At 39.4% G+C, this 18075-nt stretch overlaps 2 protein-coding genes across 3 annotated transcripts; both read left to right on the top strand.

Moving 5' to 3' along the window:
• The first annotated feature begins 811 nt into the window (after positions 1-811).
• Positions 812-17781, top strand: LOC106165885 (von Willebrand factor A domain-containing protein 7-like). Of its 2 annotated transcripts, XM_087017902.1 has the most exons (17): positions 812-853; positions 6421-6854; positions 8504-8629; positions 9034-9207; positions 9646-9712; positions 10040-10119; positions 10292-10486; positions 11264-11476; positions 11660-11779; positions 12400-12561; positions 12995-13095; positions 13584-13749; positions 14007-14071; positions 16053-16209; positions 16530-16693; positions 16916-17065; positions 17280-17781. In XM_087017902.1, exons 2-17 carry the CDS (start codon positions 6581-6583, stop codon positions 17538-17540), a joined length of 2475 nt encoding a protein of 824 aa, XP_086874028.1. In that variant the 5' UTR covers positions 812-853; positions 6421-6580; the 3' UTR covers positions 17541-17781. The 2 variants fall into 2 exon arrangements, with proteins under 2 accessions (XP_086874028.1, XP_086874029.1); XM_087017903.1 differs by lacking the exons at positions 812-853; positions 11264-11476 and having other exon boundaries at positions 6215-6854.
• Positions 1287-6054, top strand: LOC106165884 (fatty acyl-CoA hydrolase precursor, medium chain-like). The gene is made up of 4 exons (XM_013544245.3): positions 1287-3263; positions 3789-3961; positions 4214-4396; positions 5181-6054. The coding sequence occupies exons 1-4, from the start codon at positions 1768-1770 to the stop codon at positions 5273-5275; spliced, it is 1947 nt and encodes a 648-aa protein (XP_013399699.2). The 5' UTR covers positions 1287-1767; the 3' UTR covers positions 5276-6054.
• Positions 17782-18075: the final 294 nt, after the last annotated feature.

Below are 18075 nucleotides of genomic sequence, written 5' to 3'. Positions count from 1 at the left end.
GCGCCGTCGTTTTGGATTGGTATGCCATTGATATTGGGCATGGAGATATCACCTTTTTACAATTGTGCGAAAGGCTGGCGGCAGCCAGCGATTATCGCCCGAAAAAGTTCTGTGACATTCTGTACAAAGCAGCACATACCAGGTTTTCTGTAGCGAAAAATGGTCGACAAGGGCGTCGAGGTATTTGGTGGGCTGAAGGTCGGACAGGCCAGTTTGGCTGCTTCATGTGAGTCGAAGTAGACAAAATGGCATCGTCCGAAATGACCTTTAATAGATTTGGTAGTATTAAGCATATCTTTGCACCATTTTTTAAACATTTCTGTGAAGTGTTCAAAATACTTTAATATTCTCAGAATATAAATAAAGACACACTGTTTGTTTGATATTTGTTTTATTGATTGCTATACCAACAAAATGCATGAAATAACCTTAAATAGATTTGGTAATATGAAGTATATCGATTCATGACTTTTTTTTAACATTTCTACGAAGTATTCACAATGCTTTAATATTTTGTGAGCATGGATAAAGACATATTGTTAGTTTGATACGTGTTTCTGTGGTAAAATTTGTGTTTCCAGCTGTGTACTGACAGCATTCTTTTACTTAAGCAGTACTTTTTTTTTTTTGGACTGTTTTTTTTTCGCCCTCTCGCACCGATTTTGGGGTACCCAGAGGATGTCATCCATAAAAATAAAAAAGTGTGGCCTTATTGTCCGAATGAGGAATGAAATGATTGAGCGAAAATGCTACAGGTGAGACCGTTGACATCGGTGGCTATTTGTGTTCCAGCTTTTCTCGGTTGATACAAGGGTCCTGGACCTAGCATTGCAAATTGTACCGTGCTTTAGTTGTGAGTGACGATGATTTGTCATATACTATATTTTTGACATTTCCCCATTTCCACTTCTATGATGGCAGTGAATGAGCTAAAATAACTAATGTGCAAACAAGTTTTATTTCATCCTAACTAATATGCTATTAAATGGATGTATACATGTTACACGTAGGGCTACTACATTATACGATTCACGAACTGTACTCGTATATCGGCTAACTAGACTAGTACTATACTACAGCTCACTGCATCATTGCCATATGTTGAAGTACTGATCAATGTCAAAGCGAGTGCAAAGTAACATTTTCAACATTTATGTGCATCTTAATTTTTTTTCACTCCAACTTGCGTTTAGTTGACATAGGCCTACCTACGTAGGAGCCCACGCATATTTAATGAAGGATTTAAAAGTACAGTCTCCAAGATCTTAAGTGACCAGGGCCTTACGTGACCTGGGTCAGGGTAGGGCCTAAAGCGGGTTGACTTACTCGCGGTAAGGTTAGGGGGTTGAGCGAAAGAGCCGCGATATTTAGTGCGTATAGGGGCCTAATATAGGCCCCTATAGAATAGTGGGGAAACCTACAAATATGGTATTGTCATCAAGTATACTGCACTTTTGGGACAAAAGTCGTGGATCATGTTAATTTAATTTGATTTCATTTCATTTAATATATTTTTGTCAAGTAGGCCCTATTCAAGCACTTTCAAGCTTTATGTGTCCTTTATTTGATATATATGCTGGTTGTACACGTAGGCCCTATCTTGTACAGTGGGGTCTATTCGCTAGCTTTTCATCTTTGTGACCTATTTGTTATCAGTCAAACATAGGCCTATGTTTTCCCCGTGCAGAATACCAACAAGCGTCAAAATTCACTAAAATATAGTATAGGGATCCGATCGAAAGTCGGCGTATTATACAGGTAAACAATATGCGACCATTGATACGTTTCATGTTGCTCTTTACAATTCACGCTGTTGTTGATTCTGAGGATGTGTCTGTGACAACAGCAAACGGCGACCTTGTTGGCCTCGTCGCGGATACCATACTGGGGCGCGTGGTGCAGTTCCTCGGCGTTCCCTACGCCAAGCCACCAATCGGTAAACTGCGTTGGAAGCCACCAGAACCTCCTGATAACTGGCGTGGGCCGAGGGATGCACGTTCTTTCTCCCCGTGCTGCCCTCATAGCTATAAAACCCAGGTTGAGCATTTTTACACAGAGGAATTTGTGCGGGCCCGTATAAGAGACCAGACTATGAGCGAGGACTGTCTCTACCTTAACATGTACGTCCCGAGAGCAGTGGTACCAGATCGAGAACGTCTATTACCGGTATTTGTCTATATACACGGCGGGAAATACGAGTGGGGATCTGGGGTGGAGTTCAATGGGACCTTTCTGGCACTACAAGGTAACATGATTGTCATCACATTTAACTATCGCCTCAATATATTTGGATTTCTGTCTAATGGTGAAGCAGACCTCGGGGGCAATTATGGTGTGTTTGACACGGTGCGGCTCCTTGAATGGATCCAAACAAACATCCGGGTATTTGGAGGAGACCCCACCCTCGTGACTGTTAGCGGCGAGTCAGCAGGTGGAGTAATTGTCGACTTGTTGCTGACAGCGTGTCCACAGGTGCGTACTCGTGGACTGGTAAGGAGAGGAATTGCTCTAGGTGGGGTATATCATCTGAGGCGTCACAGGGCGCTGATTGAACAACGTACAATTAACAACAGCAGAGCGATCGCAGCTCTTTTAAATTGCACGTCAGCACACGGGGAAATAATTGTGCGCTGTCTTCGCAAGAAGTCAACAGACGAACTACTTTCAGCTTTTCTGCATTACCAGAGAGATCCAGTGTTTGCGCCAAATTTACTTCTTCCCATTCCTGATGGGAATGTGATCGACAGATCACTTGAATACCCCGGACCAGGAGCCCATGGAAAAGACTACATGATTTCTGTCTGCAACTTCGACAGCGGGGCCTGGTTTGGGATTGGAGGAACGGGTCCAGAAATCAACACGACGGCTGCCATATCTTTTACCAAAGGATTGATACAAATGCTTTATCCGGGTGCTAATGATTTTATGACCGACGCCGTAATATTTGAATATAAGTCTCCCAACCTTCGAAAAGCGCATCAAACCTGGCTAGAATTATGGCAAGATGCTTTTTTTCTTGCCCCCGGATGGGAGCATGCTTTACTTTGGCCAAAAAATGCTAACGTCTACTTTCTTAACTTTGCACATAAACCGTCTTTTTCAAAATGGCCGTCAGTGATTAATGGCGCCAACCACATGGAGGAGTTGTATTTTATGTTTGGGGATGTATTGGATGCAGCGCTGTTCCCATCGCGGCCAACCGATGAAGAAGTGGATTTGAGTATACAATTTATGACAGCCGTTGGGAACTTTGCATGGACTGGGTAAGTGTGAGTGAATTGGGCCCTAAGGCGAATTATAACATGTAGTATTACTTGGGTATTCGCTGACGCATTAAATACACGGTTAGAAAAATGTATGCCTAGAATTTACTAAGTGCTATTCTAGTTATCAAAATTGATCATTTGATCATTTAAAAAAAATATACCTGCATCCTTCATATCGTAACTAATAAGGAGGTTTTGTATTGCACCAGTGTAGGTGCAGAAAATCTTTTCTTTTACCTAGCCTCTTTTAATTCAACTTAACGTCTTGGCTTGCTTTATTATTTTGGATAGAATCACTCAAACCTGTTGCTTAATTTTTAACACTGTCTTGTTTAAATTGTACTTGTTAAATTGTTTTAAAAGGTAACACGTACATTTAAATTCGTATTACGCTTGTCAAAAATATATTACACGTTATACGTCAGACGCAAGCAATACTATTTATGTTTACATGTTGGACGCGCTAATATATTTTTATACATTCATGAAAATTAGAATTTGATGCCTCTGGTCTCTTTTTAGCAATCCCAATCCAATTTCTACCTCGGCTCCACTAGTTCCAACGTGGCCTCGGTTTGATTCAACAGACAAACTGTACTTGGAGTGGACTGTAGGGTTGACGTCATCTAACGTGAAACGAGACTTGAAAGCGAGGCGCATGGAGTTTTGGAATACACTTCTCCCAAAATTCCTAAGTAAGTTGTTATTATTATCACAATGTAATCATATTATTATCAACATATTGCTATATTTCAATTATAAATAGTTTGCAAGTGTTACCTATCAAGCTGTTACTAGTTAAGGCATGTTCAAATTAGTAGAGACCATTTTACCTGGCGTATCTAAATGTTTATCCACCATACCGGATACTTGCCCAAGAATTTACCTAAATTTCATTAACTCCCAATGTGAACACATTTTACCATTTGTATTCCTTACTTTCATAGCTAACAAAGGCTGGAGAGCCTGGAGTGACTGGAAACCATGCCGGCAACCCTCCATTGGCACTGGCACTGGCAGTAGGTACATGTATTATAGTTGTCGTAGAAGACTTTGCGACAATCCTCTTCCAGATTCTGCCGGTCAGGAGTGTATTGGGGAAGAAATTGAATGTGTTGAGTGCAGCTACAGTAAGTAAATTGAATTTGAATACCAAACACCGCTTCGTATATATATATATATGTAAAACATTTTGTAAAGTTCTAGTAACCAACTTCACAAACTACCGGTATATAGGTAAAAATGCAAGGCCGCAATGAGGTGTTTCATGAACTATAAAATAAAAAACGATTTGTGCCGGTGTGACAGGAATGGAAGTCCTAGGAATGTAAGTCTGAAGTATCCTATAACCAGTACGTGGTCGGGTTAGTCGGAGTATTGGGGTTAGTATATGGGACGAAAGGGGAAAGGACTGCAGTTCCTAGCGGAATACCATTACTGTTACAACGGCATTGTGAATACGATCATATATGTCTTGTGACACATTTTGTTCCAAATATTATTATCGAACGTAAACTGTCTCTTTCTTATTGAACCAGTAATTTTTATTACGGGTTGAAACGCCTGGATAGCTGCAGCGGAGGGCATCAGTGCATGCAGTCAAAAAAATTCACGAAATGTTAGATTTTTGAAATTGTTATATTTCTTTATTTATTTTATTCATTTTGGTTAACCTATATGATATGCAAGCATCTTATGTTTAAAGTGGGTGTATTTAGCATGATATGATGTAAATAATGCTGAGCGAGCCATTAACTGACTTTGGGAATCCATATCAGAGATTATATATGTACAAAATGCTCAATGCAAACAAAATACATAAATGTACATATAAAACCCAGATCTCTTGGGCACTGATTTAGGTTTCATAAATATGAAATACCCGTGTCATATGTGTCGCCTTCTCTATTTCAGTGGATCTTGTGTGCAACATATTCGAGTCATTGGGTGTTTGTAACTGCGGGATATACTCTGACCATGAATACAGAACGATGCACGCAGTCCCTTGATTAAATGCAGCCTGTAATTGTTGGTCACCGAAGGATTGTCATTGACTTCCAAGTTTTATGAGATAAGCCAATTATTTTATATAAAAGGGGAGAAGGCAAGGTGTAATGTTATAATTCTAACGTTAGTTTGAAAATCGTGTGTTGTTGTGACTGCTGGTCTTCGGATGGTTTAAACGAAAATATGTAACGAACCTGTCTGTTAGTTACTCATGTCAATCAGGGCGAGAGAGTAATCAGCACAAAAATTGCAGAAATAATTCTTGTCAATCTGAGACAGAATGCGATATGTAATGCTGGGTTTTGAAAATCTGGTTAAATACTCACATGTGTAACGAAAGTGAGGGTCTGTAACAGAAAGCCCGACCTTTATTTAGTTATAATGGTTAGGGTTAGCCTGGCCTAAGTGGGTCAAAACCCAGGGCGAGGCTTACCTGTACAAATGAATGGGAAGCAGACTCTCTATCGCGGGGAAATCTCCGTCACGTTACACCGGCACTCACGCACAGAATTAGGACTATTTTGTGTCGAGCTGTTTTCCCCAGGAATTTGGTCTAGTATCTTTAACTTTTCCGTTTGCTGTGCGTAGAACACATGCGTTATTTATATAATTAGGACCAATGCAATGATTGAAGTGCGCGGAATTACATTTTGACTCCCCTTTAAGCTGGTGTAATGATAATATATCAAGAGCAGATATGATGAGAAGTGGACAGACGTTATGTTGGCTGTGCAAGAGTACTCGCTTAAGCTATTTAAGTTTATGTTACTCTAAGGCTGCATGCGAGGTTTGCATAACTCTCATTATGATTGTCCAACTGCGACCTGATTATTCAGAAACTTGGACTGTTGGTGAATTCGGCTAAATAAAGATGCGTTCCAATTGATTAGGTCGACTAAAAAGAGAATACTGCCAAGATAAATCTAAATAATTTATGTGAAAGTCGCTAAAGCTAAAATCTTGGTCTGCTTCAAAACCCACTTCAAATTAAGTATTTGAACTGAGTTTTTATAAAAACTATTGGAAAATCCAGAGGAATAGGCCTAATAAATATAGATTAGTTTAAGTCTTCTTTTTTCAAATATATTGTTACTAAAATCCACGTCAATATGTACGCATGAAATAAGATCACTGTTCAAACAACCAGTTATCTTCGTCACTGGATCACTGGATAAGACTAGACGACCTACATCTTGCTATCTACAAGACGGTAGATACTGTACCTCAACTTAAGAGGTGGAGGTAAAAAAATAAGGGTCCAAACAGAAAGAAGTAGACGCCAGGGAAACGTACGTGTTTCTTAAGACATGGAGGAGACCAAGTGGTCTTTCCTGATTTTCTGCGTATTATGTTTGGTCGTCTTCACGAGCGGGTTCCTACCTAACCATGACAACGATTTTGGGAACTCACCGACTGCCTCGAATTATAAGCACGATGATATCACGGAGTCGGCCTTGCTGCGTGTCATAGCGAGGCTCCTTGAAGACACTCCCAAGCCGGATGGTACGAAGGTCGCCAAGGGAACTCTGACTGGATTGAAGGATCCTACACCTCAGAGGCTTTTTGATGCATATTACGGCAGTAAGTTGCAGTGTAAAATGTAGTACTGGATTCAGAAATATTTTCTGACAGTCTTCCAAATTATCTTTGTTGATCCATCCTCCATTTTTTGACCGTCTTCCGACAGAAAAAATACATACCCATAATGAAAACTTGCAAATCTGACCGTCTTCCAGAAGACTTCAATCCGCCCCTGGTAATGTAACTGCATGTATTTAACTATTTTACGACTCAGATATTATAGATATTATAATGTTGGGTTATTTAAAGGCTGTCTCAGTGGGTTAAACTCTTAATATAGCAAGAAAATGAATATTCCTGGAAACCTCACCAATTTTCCCATAATGGCCAAGGTATTTCCTATCCAAAACCGTTCAGAAAATGAAGCTACCTAAAACCGTTTTTAAGTTCCATTAATTTATTTAAGACGACTTGTCTTAAATACTCAGCTACCATCTCACGGTACGGTTTCTCGCTAAGTCTCGTGGTTTACTATGAATGAAATACTACAGCTGAGACCCGGATGTTACTATTTGGCGCCAAGACAGCGCACATGGAGACGCGCGAAAAGTCCGAAGAGCGCGATATAAGGAGAAGAAAAAAAAGTAGCTTATTCCGGTTCGCAAAATACGGAAACAAATAAGAGACAGACACAGACACAGAAGGTCTCAGACTGTGTATGTTGGGAGGGAGTTGGGGAGGTGGAAGAAACTAAAAACAGAATTAGGTGTTACATAACGAGGCACTGGCAAAACTTCTCGCAACGTGAGTAGGCACTTCACAGGTCTCAAGTGTGTATGATTATCGTATAAGCTTGTTTATAATTCATGACGATATTTCAGCTTATACAAAGCTGGTTCAGGTATAAGAGCGTTTTGGGCTTTATGTTTTCTGTTTTTGATCGGTGCGTGTACCGAAAAGATGGTTACTAACAAGATACATGTATGCGGGAATTACTTTTATGGTTAGCGACGTAATCTGAACATTATTCCGACTTGCTTCACTTTTGAAGTTAGTTTTGTACAGACAGCTGATTTAGAATATACTATATAAGAGAAGATTTACAACTTTTCTGACAAACTTGCGTTGCATCGTGACGTCATCTCATTCTGACTAAACCCTGCTGTGATTGGTTGTGAGCGTGGGGAAATCCAGGTCATGACCTTCTTCCGGCTGTGCTCCGAAATCATGATAAATAGTTTTCGTTTTCTAATTTTTTATTCTAGTTGTTTTAGCAGGACTTTTTTTATCCAAATTTGATTAAAATAATCATAAACAATCTCCTAAAACACAAATCTGATCAAAGTTTTTCATAGAACCTGCTCCTATACATTAATCTAACCCACTGGGAGTGTCTTAAAACTTTTTTGCGGTACGCTGTAAAAAGTTGAATGGCAGGGGCGGATTTAGGGCGTCTTCTGGGTCTTCCGGAAGACGGTGAGATTTTCAAGTTTACATTGACAGGTATCCAATTTTTCATGTTGGAAGACGGTCAAAATTGGAGGATGAATCTACAAAGCTAATTTGGAAGACTGTCAGTATATAGCTCTGGATCCGCCCCTGAATGGGGACTTTAAAATGAAGGGTCTTTTCTGCAGAATAAATACCATCCAACTGTTATATATACAAGATGCAGAACCAAATGCATATATGTGTTTTCTATTTTTTAGAGGGACAGGTGTTTGCGAAAAAGATGCAAGAATCCATTGAGACAATTGTTAAGTTCAACGCCATTGTGGATAAGGACCATAGAGGCGGGGCTTTGTTTCATTTCAATGGAGAACAGATCAAAGAAGGTGAGAAGGAGTAGGGTCACGCGCATAGGAAATAAGTCCGAGGACCTTTTCGGGTCATCCTAGGATTTTATTTTTATAAAAACTCATTAGTTCATTCATTCATTCCGTGTGTTTTAAACCAACCCGTAAGGCGAAGGCATGGATTCCTTACCGCTGCTATAGAAAGCAGCGGCAACAATTTAAGTCGAGGTGATGAAGAACCTTGTTTCTAAATTATTGCAATATATGATCACTTAGAAGTATATTTACTAAAAAGCAACGTGTTATTGTTATTGCTATTCAACGCCAGAATTTCCATGCCCAGGACGTATTCTACAATAGAGATACTCTGTTGATTCTGCGCAGGGACAGCCTGTGGGTGATATGGCATTTTTTACGTCCTTTGTTTATTTTATTCCCAACAGGGTTTGAGAAACTCAGTGCCGCACGAGAGCTCTTCAAAGGCCTCGTTAAAGCTAGAAATGCGAATTTTGACGTCCTTCGTCGACTGCTCGGAGTTCTTTTACACATGATTCAGGATTTTTACAGTAACACCAACTGGATTGAAATGAATGGACCTGTTGTGTACCAGGACTTAGGTAAAGCTTGCCAACTTTTTACCTCCGCCAAGGAGGTTATGTTTTCACTCCTGTTTGTGTGTTTGTCTGTCTGTCTGTCATCAACATAACTCAAAACGTTATGGACCGATTTTGATGAAATTTTCAGAAACTGTCAGAAGTGGGCCAAGGAACAGATGATTAATTTTTGGTGGTGATCCGGATCAATAATCAATCATCAGTAATCAAAAATATCGAAAATTTAGGGGTGAAACGGCATTGGATGGAGACTTTGCTGCCTTGGCGGAGGTCTGCGCTCTCTGAGTGCTTTTCTACTTTGTTTTTAAATTTCCGCTATTTCAAAACTTACAATTATTATTGATTTGCTTACTTGTTATGTTAAATTAAGTTTTTTTTGTCTAAAATGGCTCAAATATGTGGGAGAATAACAGAAATACTGACCTCACAAAATTGTTGTAGGTATCAAGGGCAAACCCATTCCTCTCGTGGCTTCACCAGGTATTATGACGTGTGTGAGCTGTACTGGGTAAGTACAGTAAGCTGTACTGCACCACGGACAGGTGTCCGTTCTCGTCATGTCAGTGAACCTCGAATCTGGCCTACATGTAACATAACCTAATACCACAGTCACAGCCAATATAGTCCCCGACATCAGCTCCACGCCGACATATATTGCTACACTTACTACACGGATGCATTGCATAAAACGCCCCGTCCTCTACTGGTACTCTTTTGCATTAAAACACGTTTTATTTTGAAATCGAATAGCATAAATTGCAAGTATTAAGATGGCTGTTTATCCCCAAAAATTTTCTGGATCTCATTAACATACTCCACATGCTTTTTCCTCTAGGCAGTGCAGAGATAATATCATCCTGACAGGCGGGGTCTTGACCAGCGGTTACAGGACTGGACAAGACATACAGAAGCCGGGTGGGTATGGCATAACATGCACTGCATACAGGTGAAACTGTGCCGTGACTATGAAATTATGCGCACGATGCACACGTTGTTGCACGCACAATATATTTAATACAAGCGCTGTTTTCTAGAATTGGACTTGGCACATTATCTTTAAAATGACATCTCTCTTTTTTCGTTTTAGACTCTAAATTTAAATCTCGTGGGATTGGGAAATGTAGCCATGGCGGTACATCTGATGCAGACTCCAAGGTCAAGACAGCCACTGGCGGCATTAACAAGGAGACGACCGTTGAAAAGCTATCTCCACATTATTATCTTCACTCGGATGCTGGGAAGACGGCTGTCCGTGCTACAGAAATGTACATTGATGGCCAAGGTATGATGTAGCTGATATATATATATATATATATATATATATATATATATATATATATATATATATATACAGGGCCGTAGCCTCCGGGGGGGCAGGGGGGGCAGCTGCCCCCCCCCCCCGGGATTTGAGGTGCAAAAAAAAAAAATAATAATAATAATCGCAAAGGTAAATAATAATTAATCAAATAATAATTAATAAAAAAATAATTGCAAAGTTGGTATCAATTCTGTGAGAAAATGCACTCATGGCCACTAGACAACCTTTCAACAATCTGTTAACAAAGGTGTACTGTTTTCAGCCAACTCAGTTCATGCCAAAAAGCTCACCCTCAGGGAGCTATCCTTAGGGGAGCTATACTTATGGCAAAATGAACCCACAATTTCTGACTTCTGATTGAGCAATAAAACAGTTAAAATGCACCAGAATGCAGTATTATACATACAGTTTTTAAAAATTTTCCACACCATTGGAGGGGGACACCCCCTCCCACACCCTCCCCCCTCGGGGGCTTCGACCCCTCGTGTCCGCTACTGCCCCCCCTGGCATTTTGCTCAGGCTACGGCCCTGATATATATATATATATATATATATATATATATATATATATATATATATATATATATATATATATATTACCTGGAAAGTTTTTACAATACTTTTCAAAGTTTAGGTTAGTCCTTGTGGAAAATTCAGTGTGGGCAATTTGGCGTTATGTATTGCCAGCATTCTAATTTCAATTGAACACATTTATAATTAAAAGCATCCTGCTTGTTTTAGGCATTGGGTTGCGACAGGAAATTGGTGATGCCATCTTCAAAAGGCTATTTCAACTGTCATCTGGGAATTCCTTAGTTTTTGTAATTGACACAACCGGATCTATGAGCGACGAAGTTGCTGCTGTGAAACAGGAGACGCTGAAAATCATACAGAATACTAAAGGCAAACTAAACGCACCTTCTGAATATGTACTGGCAACTTTCAATGATCCAGGTACGAATTGTATGACACGTACACTCATACGTGTGAGTGTGTTATAAAAAGATGAAACATTTCTGTTTTTAATCTTGGCGCATGCTTGGTCATACATCTCGCTTGGTCACATATTACTAAAACCTTTTCGGAATTTATGGTAAGGTTGACGTTATTTTGATATGAATGTCTGTCACATTACAGCTTCGCTCACCGAGGTTCGGGTAACAACTGACCCGGATGTGATGATGTCGTGGATGCAGGCAATCCAGGTAACAGGAGGAGGTGATTGTCCGGAATACCTGCTCAGTGGCATGATAGAAGGTAGTGTACAGTCTATAGACTTATCTCTGAAGTCACACTTCACGATAAGGTGTACTGAATGTCACTGCATAACGTACATCTTTATGCTTGTTTGTATTTTTTAAAACATTAAAATGTTCTTATGGCTATAGTGCACAGCTATATACAAAACACAGGTTTACACATGACTTTAAATCAATGCAAGACTTTAAATTTTAAAGACACTTGGCTGTAAACACTACAAAGCTTACAACCAAGTAATACATTATTCATGATTATTTGAGGTTAGTGGCCAATTTGCAAAAGAAAGAAGAAAAGAAAATGCAATGGGCCTTTCATATGTTTGCCATGTCAATTCTTATCAACTCTTATTATTAACGCAAATTTTTTTCGATAGGTCATATCTTTAATATACTTGTTACATATGATAGAGATGAATGGCTCTCTCCCTCCTAGTACTCAAACAAAATTCCATTTTAAATGTATTTTTGGTCTTGCAATTTGCCATTAATAGCTTTCTACAGGGTGGGACTGGCATCCACTGTCTATTGGAACCTAAGTTTTTTAATGGAAGAGTTCTTCATAGCCTTTTGACAATACGTGTATGGATTATGCCTATCACTGATGTTATTGAATTACAGCTGTGAAAGTGTGCCAGTCAGATTCGCAGATGTTTGTTTTCACTGACGCTGATGCAAAAGACCCAGAAAGAACGTCGGAGTTTATAGCTTTAGCAACTGCCAAACGGGTTTCGCCACAGCTCATTCTTACCGGCAAATGTTCAAGGAGACGGAAACGCACAGGTTTTTTTGGTTCTCGCTGGGTTTAACTGTATGTTACAAAAGTGCTCATGCCATACCATTCCAACACTGACTGACAAATCCATCGGCTAATATTATTAAGATAGCACGCAGCAGAGATCTAAATGTTTTCACCTGTAAAGGAATGTACGCAACAACATTCCAAAATCTGGCTTTGACCCTGTTCCCATACCTAGATCATTCTAGCGGTTTAGATGTCTGGCACGCCTACTGAAACTGCTAAACGATAGTTAATTACCCCTTATCAGCTTCACTAGGCATGCCAGACACCAGAGCCACTTAAGCTGAATGTAATTTAGCGAGAAATTGGTCGATCCTGCTAGATCGATTTAGATATGGGAACGGAGTCTTACATTTCATTTAACAAAACCGTAATTCATGCATTAGATTCCATTATCACATTCGCATTTTCCAGCATATACAGGTGATAACTTTGTTAAACTCTCCGGTGCTGTAGGAGGAACAGTTTTCACCACCAGCAAAACCGAGATCAACGATACGGTCAAAATCATATCAGTGAGCAGTCGTACCTACAGTGTATATGGGAACATATGAGCAGGGGCCTGTTTTACTTGAGAGCTTTAGTCCGAAAATTGAACTTTAAGACCAAAAAGTATATACCATTTTGAACCAGGATAAATCAGCAAAAAATCTAATCCAATAATACATTGCTCCAGTTTTGTAACTAGAAATATATGACTTTATGTATAAGATCAATGCTGATTTTATTTAAGTGGACAGCTTAAGATTTATCTTGAACTGTATAGCTAAACGATTCATTCTAAACGATTTTACCAAGTTTGGGGATGCAGCTGTATTGTAAAACAGGTCCATGAGAGTGATATTTTATAAATATACTTGTGAATGCAACTTTGACTAATCGTGCCTAAATATCAGCCAATTAACAGATCTTTTTGTAAGTGGAATTTTGCCCCCAAAAATCATCTCTTTATAGAATTTTTATCGGTACTGGTATTTTTTATGTAATGCTTTCCCTCTTTCAGTTGTCAGTTGAAGATACGGCTCAGGCAACGTTACTGAAGCATGTATGGACGTTTTCCAGCCAGACCAATGTTCGCATGCTCCATGTGGACCACACGGTGGCTCAGTTGTCTATCAGAGTGCGAGGACTGTCTAGCACTCCCGCGATTAAGATAATCAATCCTGAAGGTATGGGCGTTTAAATATGTATACGTGTACTGTCAATTTCTTTTCTATACCAGTGTTTAGGAAAATAACATTGTCTCTTTCGTACCGTCAGTAACAGTTATTGGTGACATTTTGTAAGTAGAAAAACGTGAAAGGTCCCAGGCCAGTCTTGAACTTGTTTCCTACTAAAACAGTATTATAGAGTGTATAGGCTGAAAGGAGACAAGGCGTGACAGAAGCACCCGACCACTAATTGTACGCATTTTGTATATACGCAGGTATCGAGCATGGTGACATGAAATTAGAACGTGCAGGGAATTTTGTCCAAGTGTTCAACATTAAAGTGAGTACTCTACTGAGTTCTGCTATTCGTACTGCAAGTATCAATCTGCAGAAGCATAGCGATAAATGGTCAGAGTAACTGCATTTCAATGCTTGAATACATTTGCACTGCATACATTGGTACTATTTCAAGAAAGTTTGCAGTATTGCTTGCCACAAGAAAACAATACCTATACCCGAGACAAATCTCACATTTCAAACAATTATTATCTTGCTTCTGAAATAGGAATAAAAAAATAGAAATTAGCAAAATCGATATAAAAGCGCGATCTGGAATACAATATACAACATTGGTCAAAAAGGTTGTCCCACCCCCGGTTTCATGTGCTTTTATTTATAAATCATCACATCACAGGAGTTAATTACTATGAATGGTGATTTTCATTCCATATACCATAACTAACATGATAAGTGGTACAGAAAATGCAAACTACCGTTTATATATCCATATTAAATAATATTTATTCACATTTATTACATGTACCCCCTCAAATCCGATTTTCCAATGTCATTTCCACGGAGGTAAAGAAATTCCCATTAAATTGAATTGACACCACCAAATGTCACCAAATTTACACACTTTTAGCATTAGGGTGTGCTCGTTAAAAGTCACGTGTCTATTAGCGTGTGTGGCTACCGCTCACTGTAATCATCTCCCGTAGACGGCGCCACTGCCTTCAACAAGGGTAACAATTCTGTTTTGTGGAATTTTGCCCATGTCTCCTAAAAAGCTTGGCGGAATTGGTCCGGACTAGTTGGGGTTATGTTCTCCTCTGGATTGCACACTTCAATCCATGCCACGGCTGCTCAGTAGGTTTATTATCAGGATTCAAAGTTGGTTTCTCCAGCCTCAGAACATTGGGTTTCTGTAACAGATCACTGAACACATGACAACTGTGTGCAAGTGTGCTGTCATGATGAAGCCTGGATCACCTCGAAGTCCCCTCTTGCAGATGGAATGAGGTATCTGTTGACAATGATAGGTTCAGTGACCCCAGAACTACGAGAACTTGGTCAACCATCACTAGGAACAAGTTGGTTTTGCTGAAGAATCAAGGTATTTCTTGTATGCCTTCGATGTTCAAATTAGGGTCCGTAGACATGTTGCAGAATGCCTTTTGGCAGGTTTGTGCAGGATAACATCGCCTGAGGTGTCAGCTCAGTCCACGTTTGGAGAAAATTCCAAGCCCATGGTTTTAGTGCATTGTTCTTTCCGGAAAAGAACGATACTGGGGCAATTCACTGAAACATTCTCAACAAATCTATCATTCTTTTTGCAAGAGGTGACTTCAGGGATACTGCAGACGTCATCGTGGGAATGCACTTGCTCACAACTCTCGTCTGCTGAGTGATTTTTTGCAAAAACCTAATGTTCAGAGGATGGAGCAACCATCTTTGAGCCATGTTTTTAATCTTACTAAACATCTGTGGCATAAATTGAAGTGTGCAATGCGAAGAAAAACGTAACTCCTGATAATCTGGACAAACTCCCCCGAGCTCTTTTGGAAGAATGGGACAATATCCCATAAAACAGAATTGTTACCCTCGTTGAAGGCAGGCCGCGCCACCTACAGGATATAATTACAGTACGCGGTAAACACAGACGCTATTAGACAAGGAGACTTTAACGAGCACGCACTAATGCTAAATGTGTGAAAATTTGGTGACATTTGGTGGTGTCATTTCAATTTAATGGAGACTTCTTTACCTCTGTGAAAATCACAGTGAAACGTCGGATTTGAGGGGGTACATGTAATTAAGGTGAATAAATGGTATTAAATTTTGATATCTTCACCGCTAGTTTGTATTTTCTGTATCACTAATCATGTTAGTAATGGTATCTGGAATGAAAATCACTATTTATAACAATCTTCCCCTGTGATGGGATCATTTATAAATAAAAGCACATGATACTGAAGGTGGGACAACCTTTTTGACCAATGCTGTATAATAAGTTGCGCGTTTAATTTTTCCTTTGGCAGGAACCGCCCCCTGGTGTGTGGAAGATCACCCGCATGATCAAGGACGAGTATGACGTCAGCGTGACAGGTCACACCACGCTGGATTTTACTTATCAGTTCCTGGAAACGGTGACAAACACTGGCAATGTGTTTCCTGTACATGGTCAGCCATTAGCAGGTAATTCAGTGTCCTGTACCTGTAACACTAGCATTTTTTAATCAAAACTGCGTCTAGGTATTATTATTATTATTATTATTATTAACAGAGGACTGTAAATTGGTATGGGGAATACAGTAAATAACAAGACAGTCGCAATATTAATTAATTATCGTCATTTAATATATAATAAAAAACTATGAAGTGATCTTAAGTGAACTGAGAAGTAACACCCTGATTCGTTTCAGAAAATCAACTGCTTTGATATTACTTCATGAAGAACAGTTAAAATGAAACTTACGCAACATATTGTCATGCACTGATGCTTTTGTTATTTCAAGGGGAAAATACGACGATACTGATCTCTTTGACGCAGTCGGTCCAAGTTGCAGGCTTAGCCAAGATGTCCTTTGTTGACAGAAATGGACTTCTCATGTCAGACGTCATGTCGATGACTAAAAATGGACCTAGACGATTTATTGGACACGGTGTCATCCCAGTAAAGGTAACATTAAGATTATGAGTAATTTGGTGTTATATAATTATTTATCTATCCAAGGAATTATATTGGAGTATAATCTATAGAAATGATATATGTGAAAGAAAAAAGTATTGTGAATAACTTGCCTCAGGTGTTTTAAATGTGACATGTACACCCAATTAATTGTATGCTTTAAAATCATGTTATTCACATTTTAAATATTTTCACTAAGACCCTCACTTTCAGAGTTTCTCAGTGATGATCTGGTTCACTGACAATTTGGGGCACGTTGTGATGAGACAGAGCTCTGCGATGGTTGCACCGTCAGTTTCGAAACCTGCCAAGTATTATGATGACGACATCTATGAGAAAATGATGTCACTCAAACCTCTTAAAGTAAGTCAAGTGGTGCCTTCCACGCAATGAAAATAATTATGGGTGACGGCCTTTTACGGCGACACAAATGCAGATAAACATTTTGCTTTTTCTAATTTTTAACTGAAAAGAAAAAAAACTTTTAAACTTTAGTCAAAAGCAAAATGTTTGATCTAGGTATAACAATAGAAGACCTCTCACTTAAAATAAATAACCTAAACTATATCCTTTCCAGGCTACAGTTGCATCAAAATCCTTGTCATCTAACAGAACCCTACTGACAACTGTCATCGTCACATCGGTCCTTCTTATCATTGCAACGGCGCTTATGGTGGTGATTCGAAAGAGGAATCTACCTCCTACCAGTAAGAAGAGTCTGGAAGGCAAGAAGATCATGTTGGGTTCCAAAAAACCTTCCATCACGTGTATTGTCAGCCTCGATCCCGAGAGTGGTAGCGTGTTTGGGACTGAACAGGAAAGAGGCTCCATCTTCTAAAATAACGTGTCCGATTGCTATCACAGATATAACAGACGTTTATTTAATTCCTTCATTGACACACTAGTTAGGCTTGTTAAAAAATTTGTAATTTGGTGATAGTTAAAAATGAACTATAAACATATACCGGGTATTTACCAGTCGTACATTTAAGTGACGGACTCAGTGCAGGACATCTTGCTGTTATTCTGCTTACCGACTGTAACATGACACGTATTCTGCATGTGAATTGCGCACCGACTGTAACATGACACGTATTCTGCATGTGAATTGCGCACCAAGTTACTTAGCATCCTCCAGTTGAATCTGTATTTTCACTCATCGATCATCGCTTCTAGATGATTCTCTTTTTAACTGATTGTCCTTATAAAAAGCTGGGAATCAAAAGACCGTAGATTTTCATGGTCCCGCTGAAATTGTTTCAGCATATTTTGACGCTCCTCCTCCTCGTGTCCTGCGTAATGCACATACATGTGTCACTTATCAAAACACAAAGCATGCGTGAATTTAATAATAAATTGGCTTCATTTCCCAA

The sequence above is a fragment of the Lingula anatina genome, chromosome 7 (genome assembly GCF_051362555.1).
Source record: "Lingula anatina isolate TDL-2025a chromosome 7, LinAna3.0, whole genome shotgun sequence".
Lineage (NCBI taxonomy): Eukaryota > Metazoa > Brachiopoda > Lingulata > Lingulida > Lingulidae > Lingula > Lingula anatina.
This window is presented reverse-complemented; position numbering and strand designations above follow the sequence as displayed.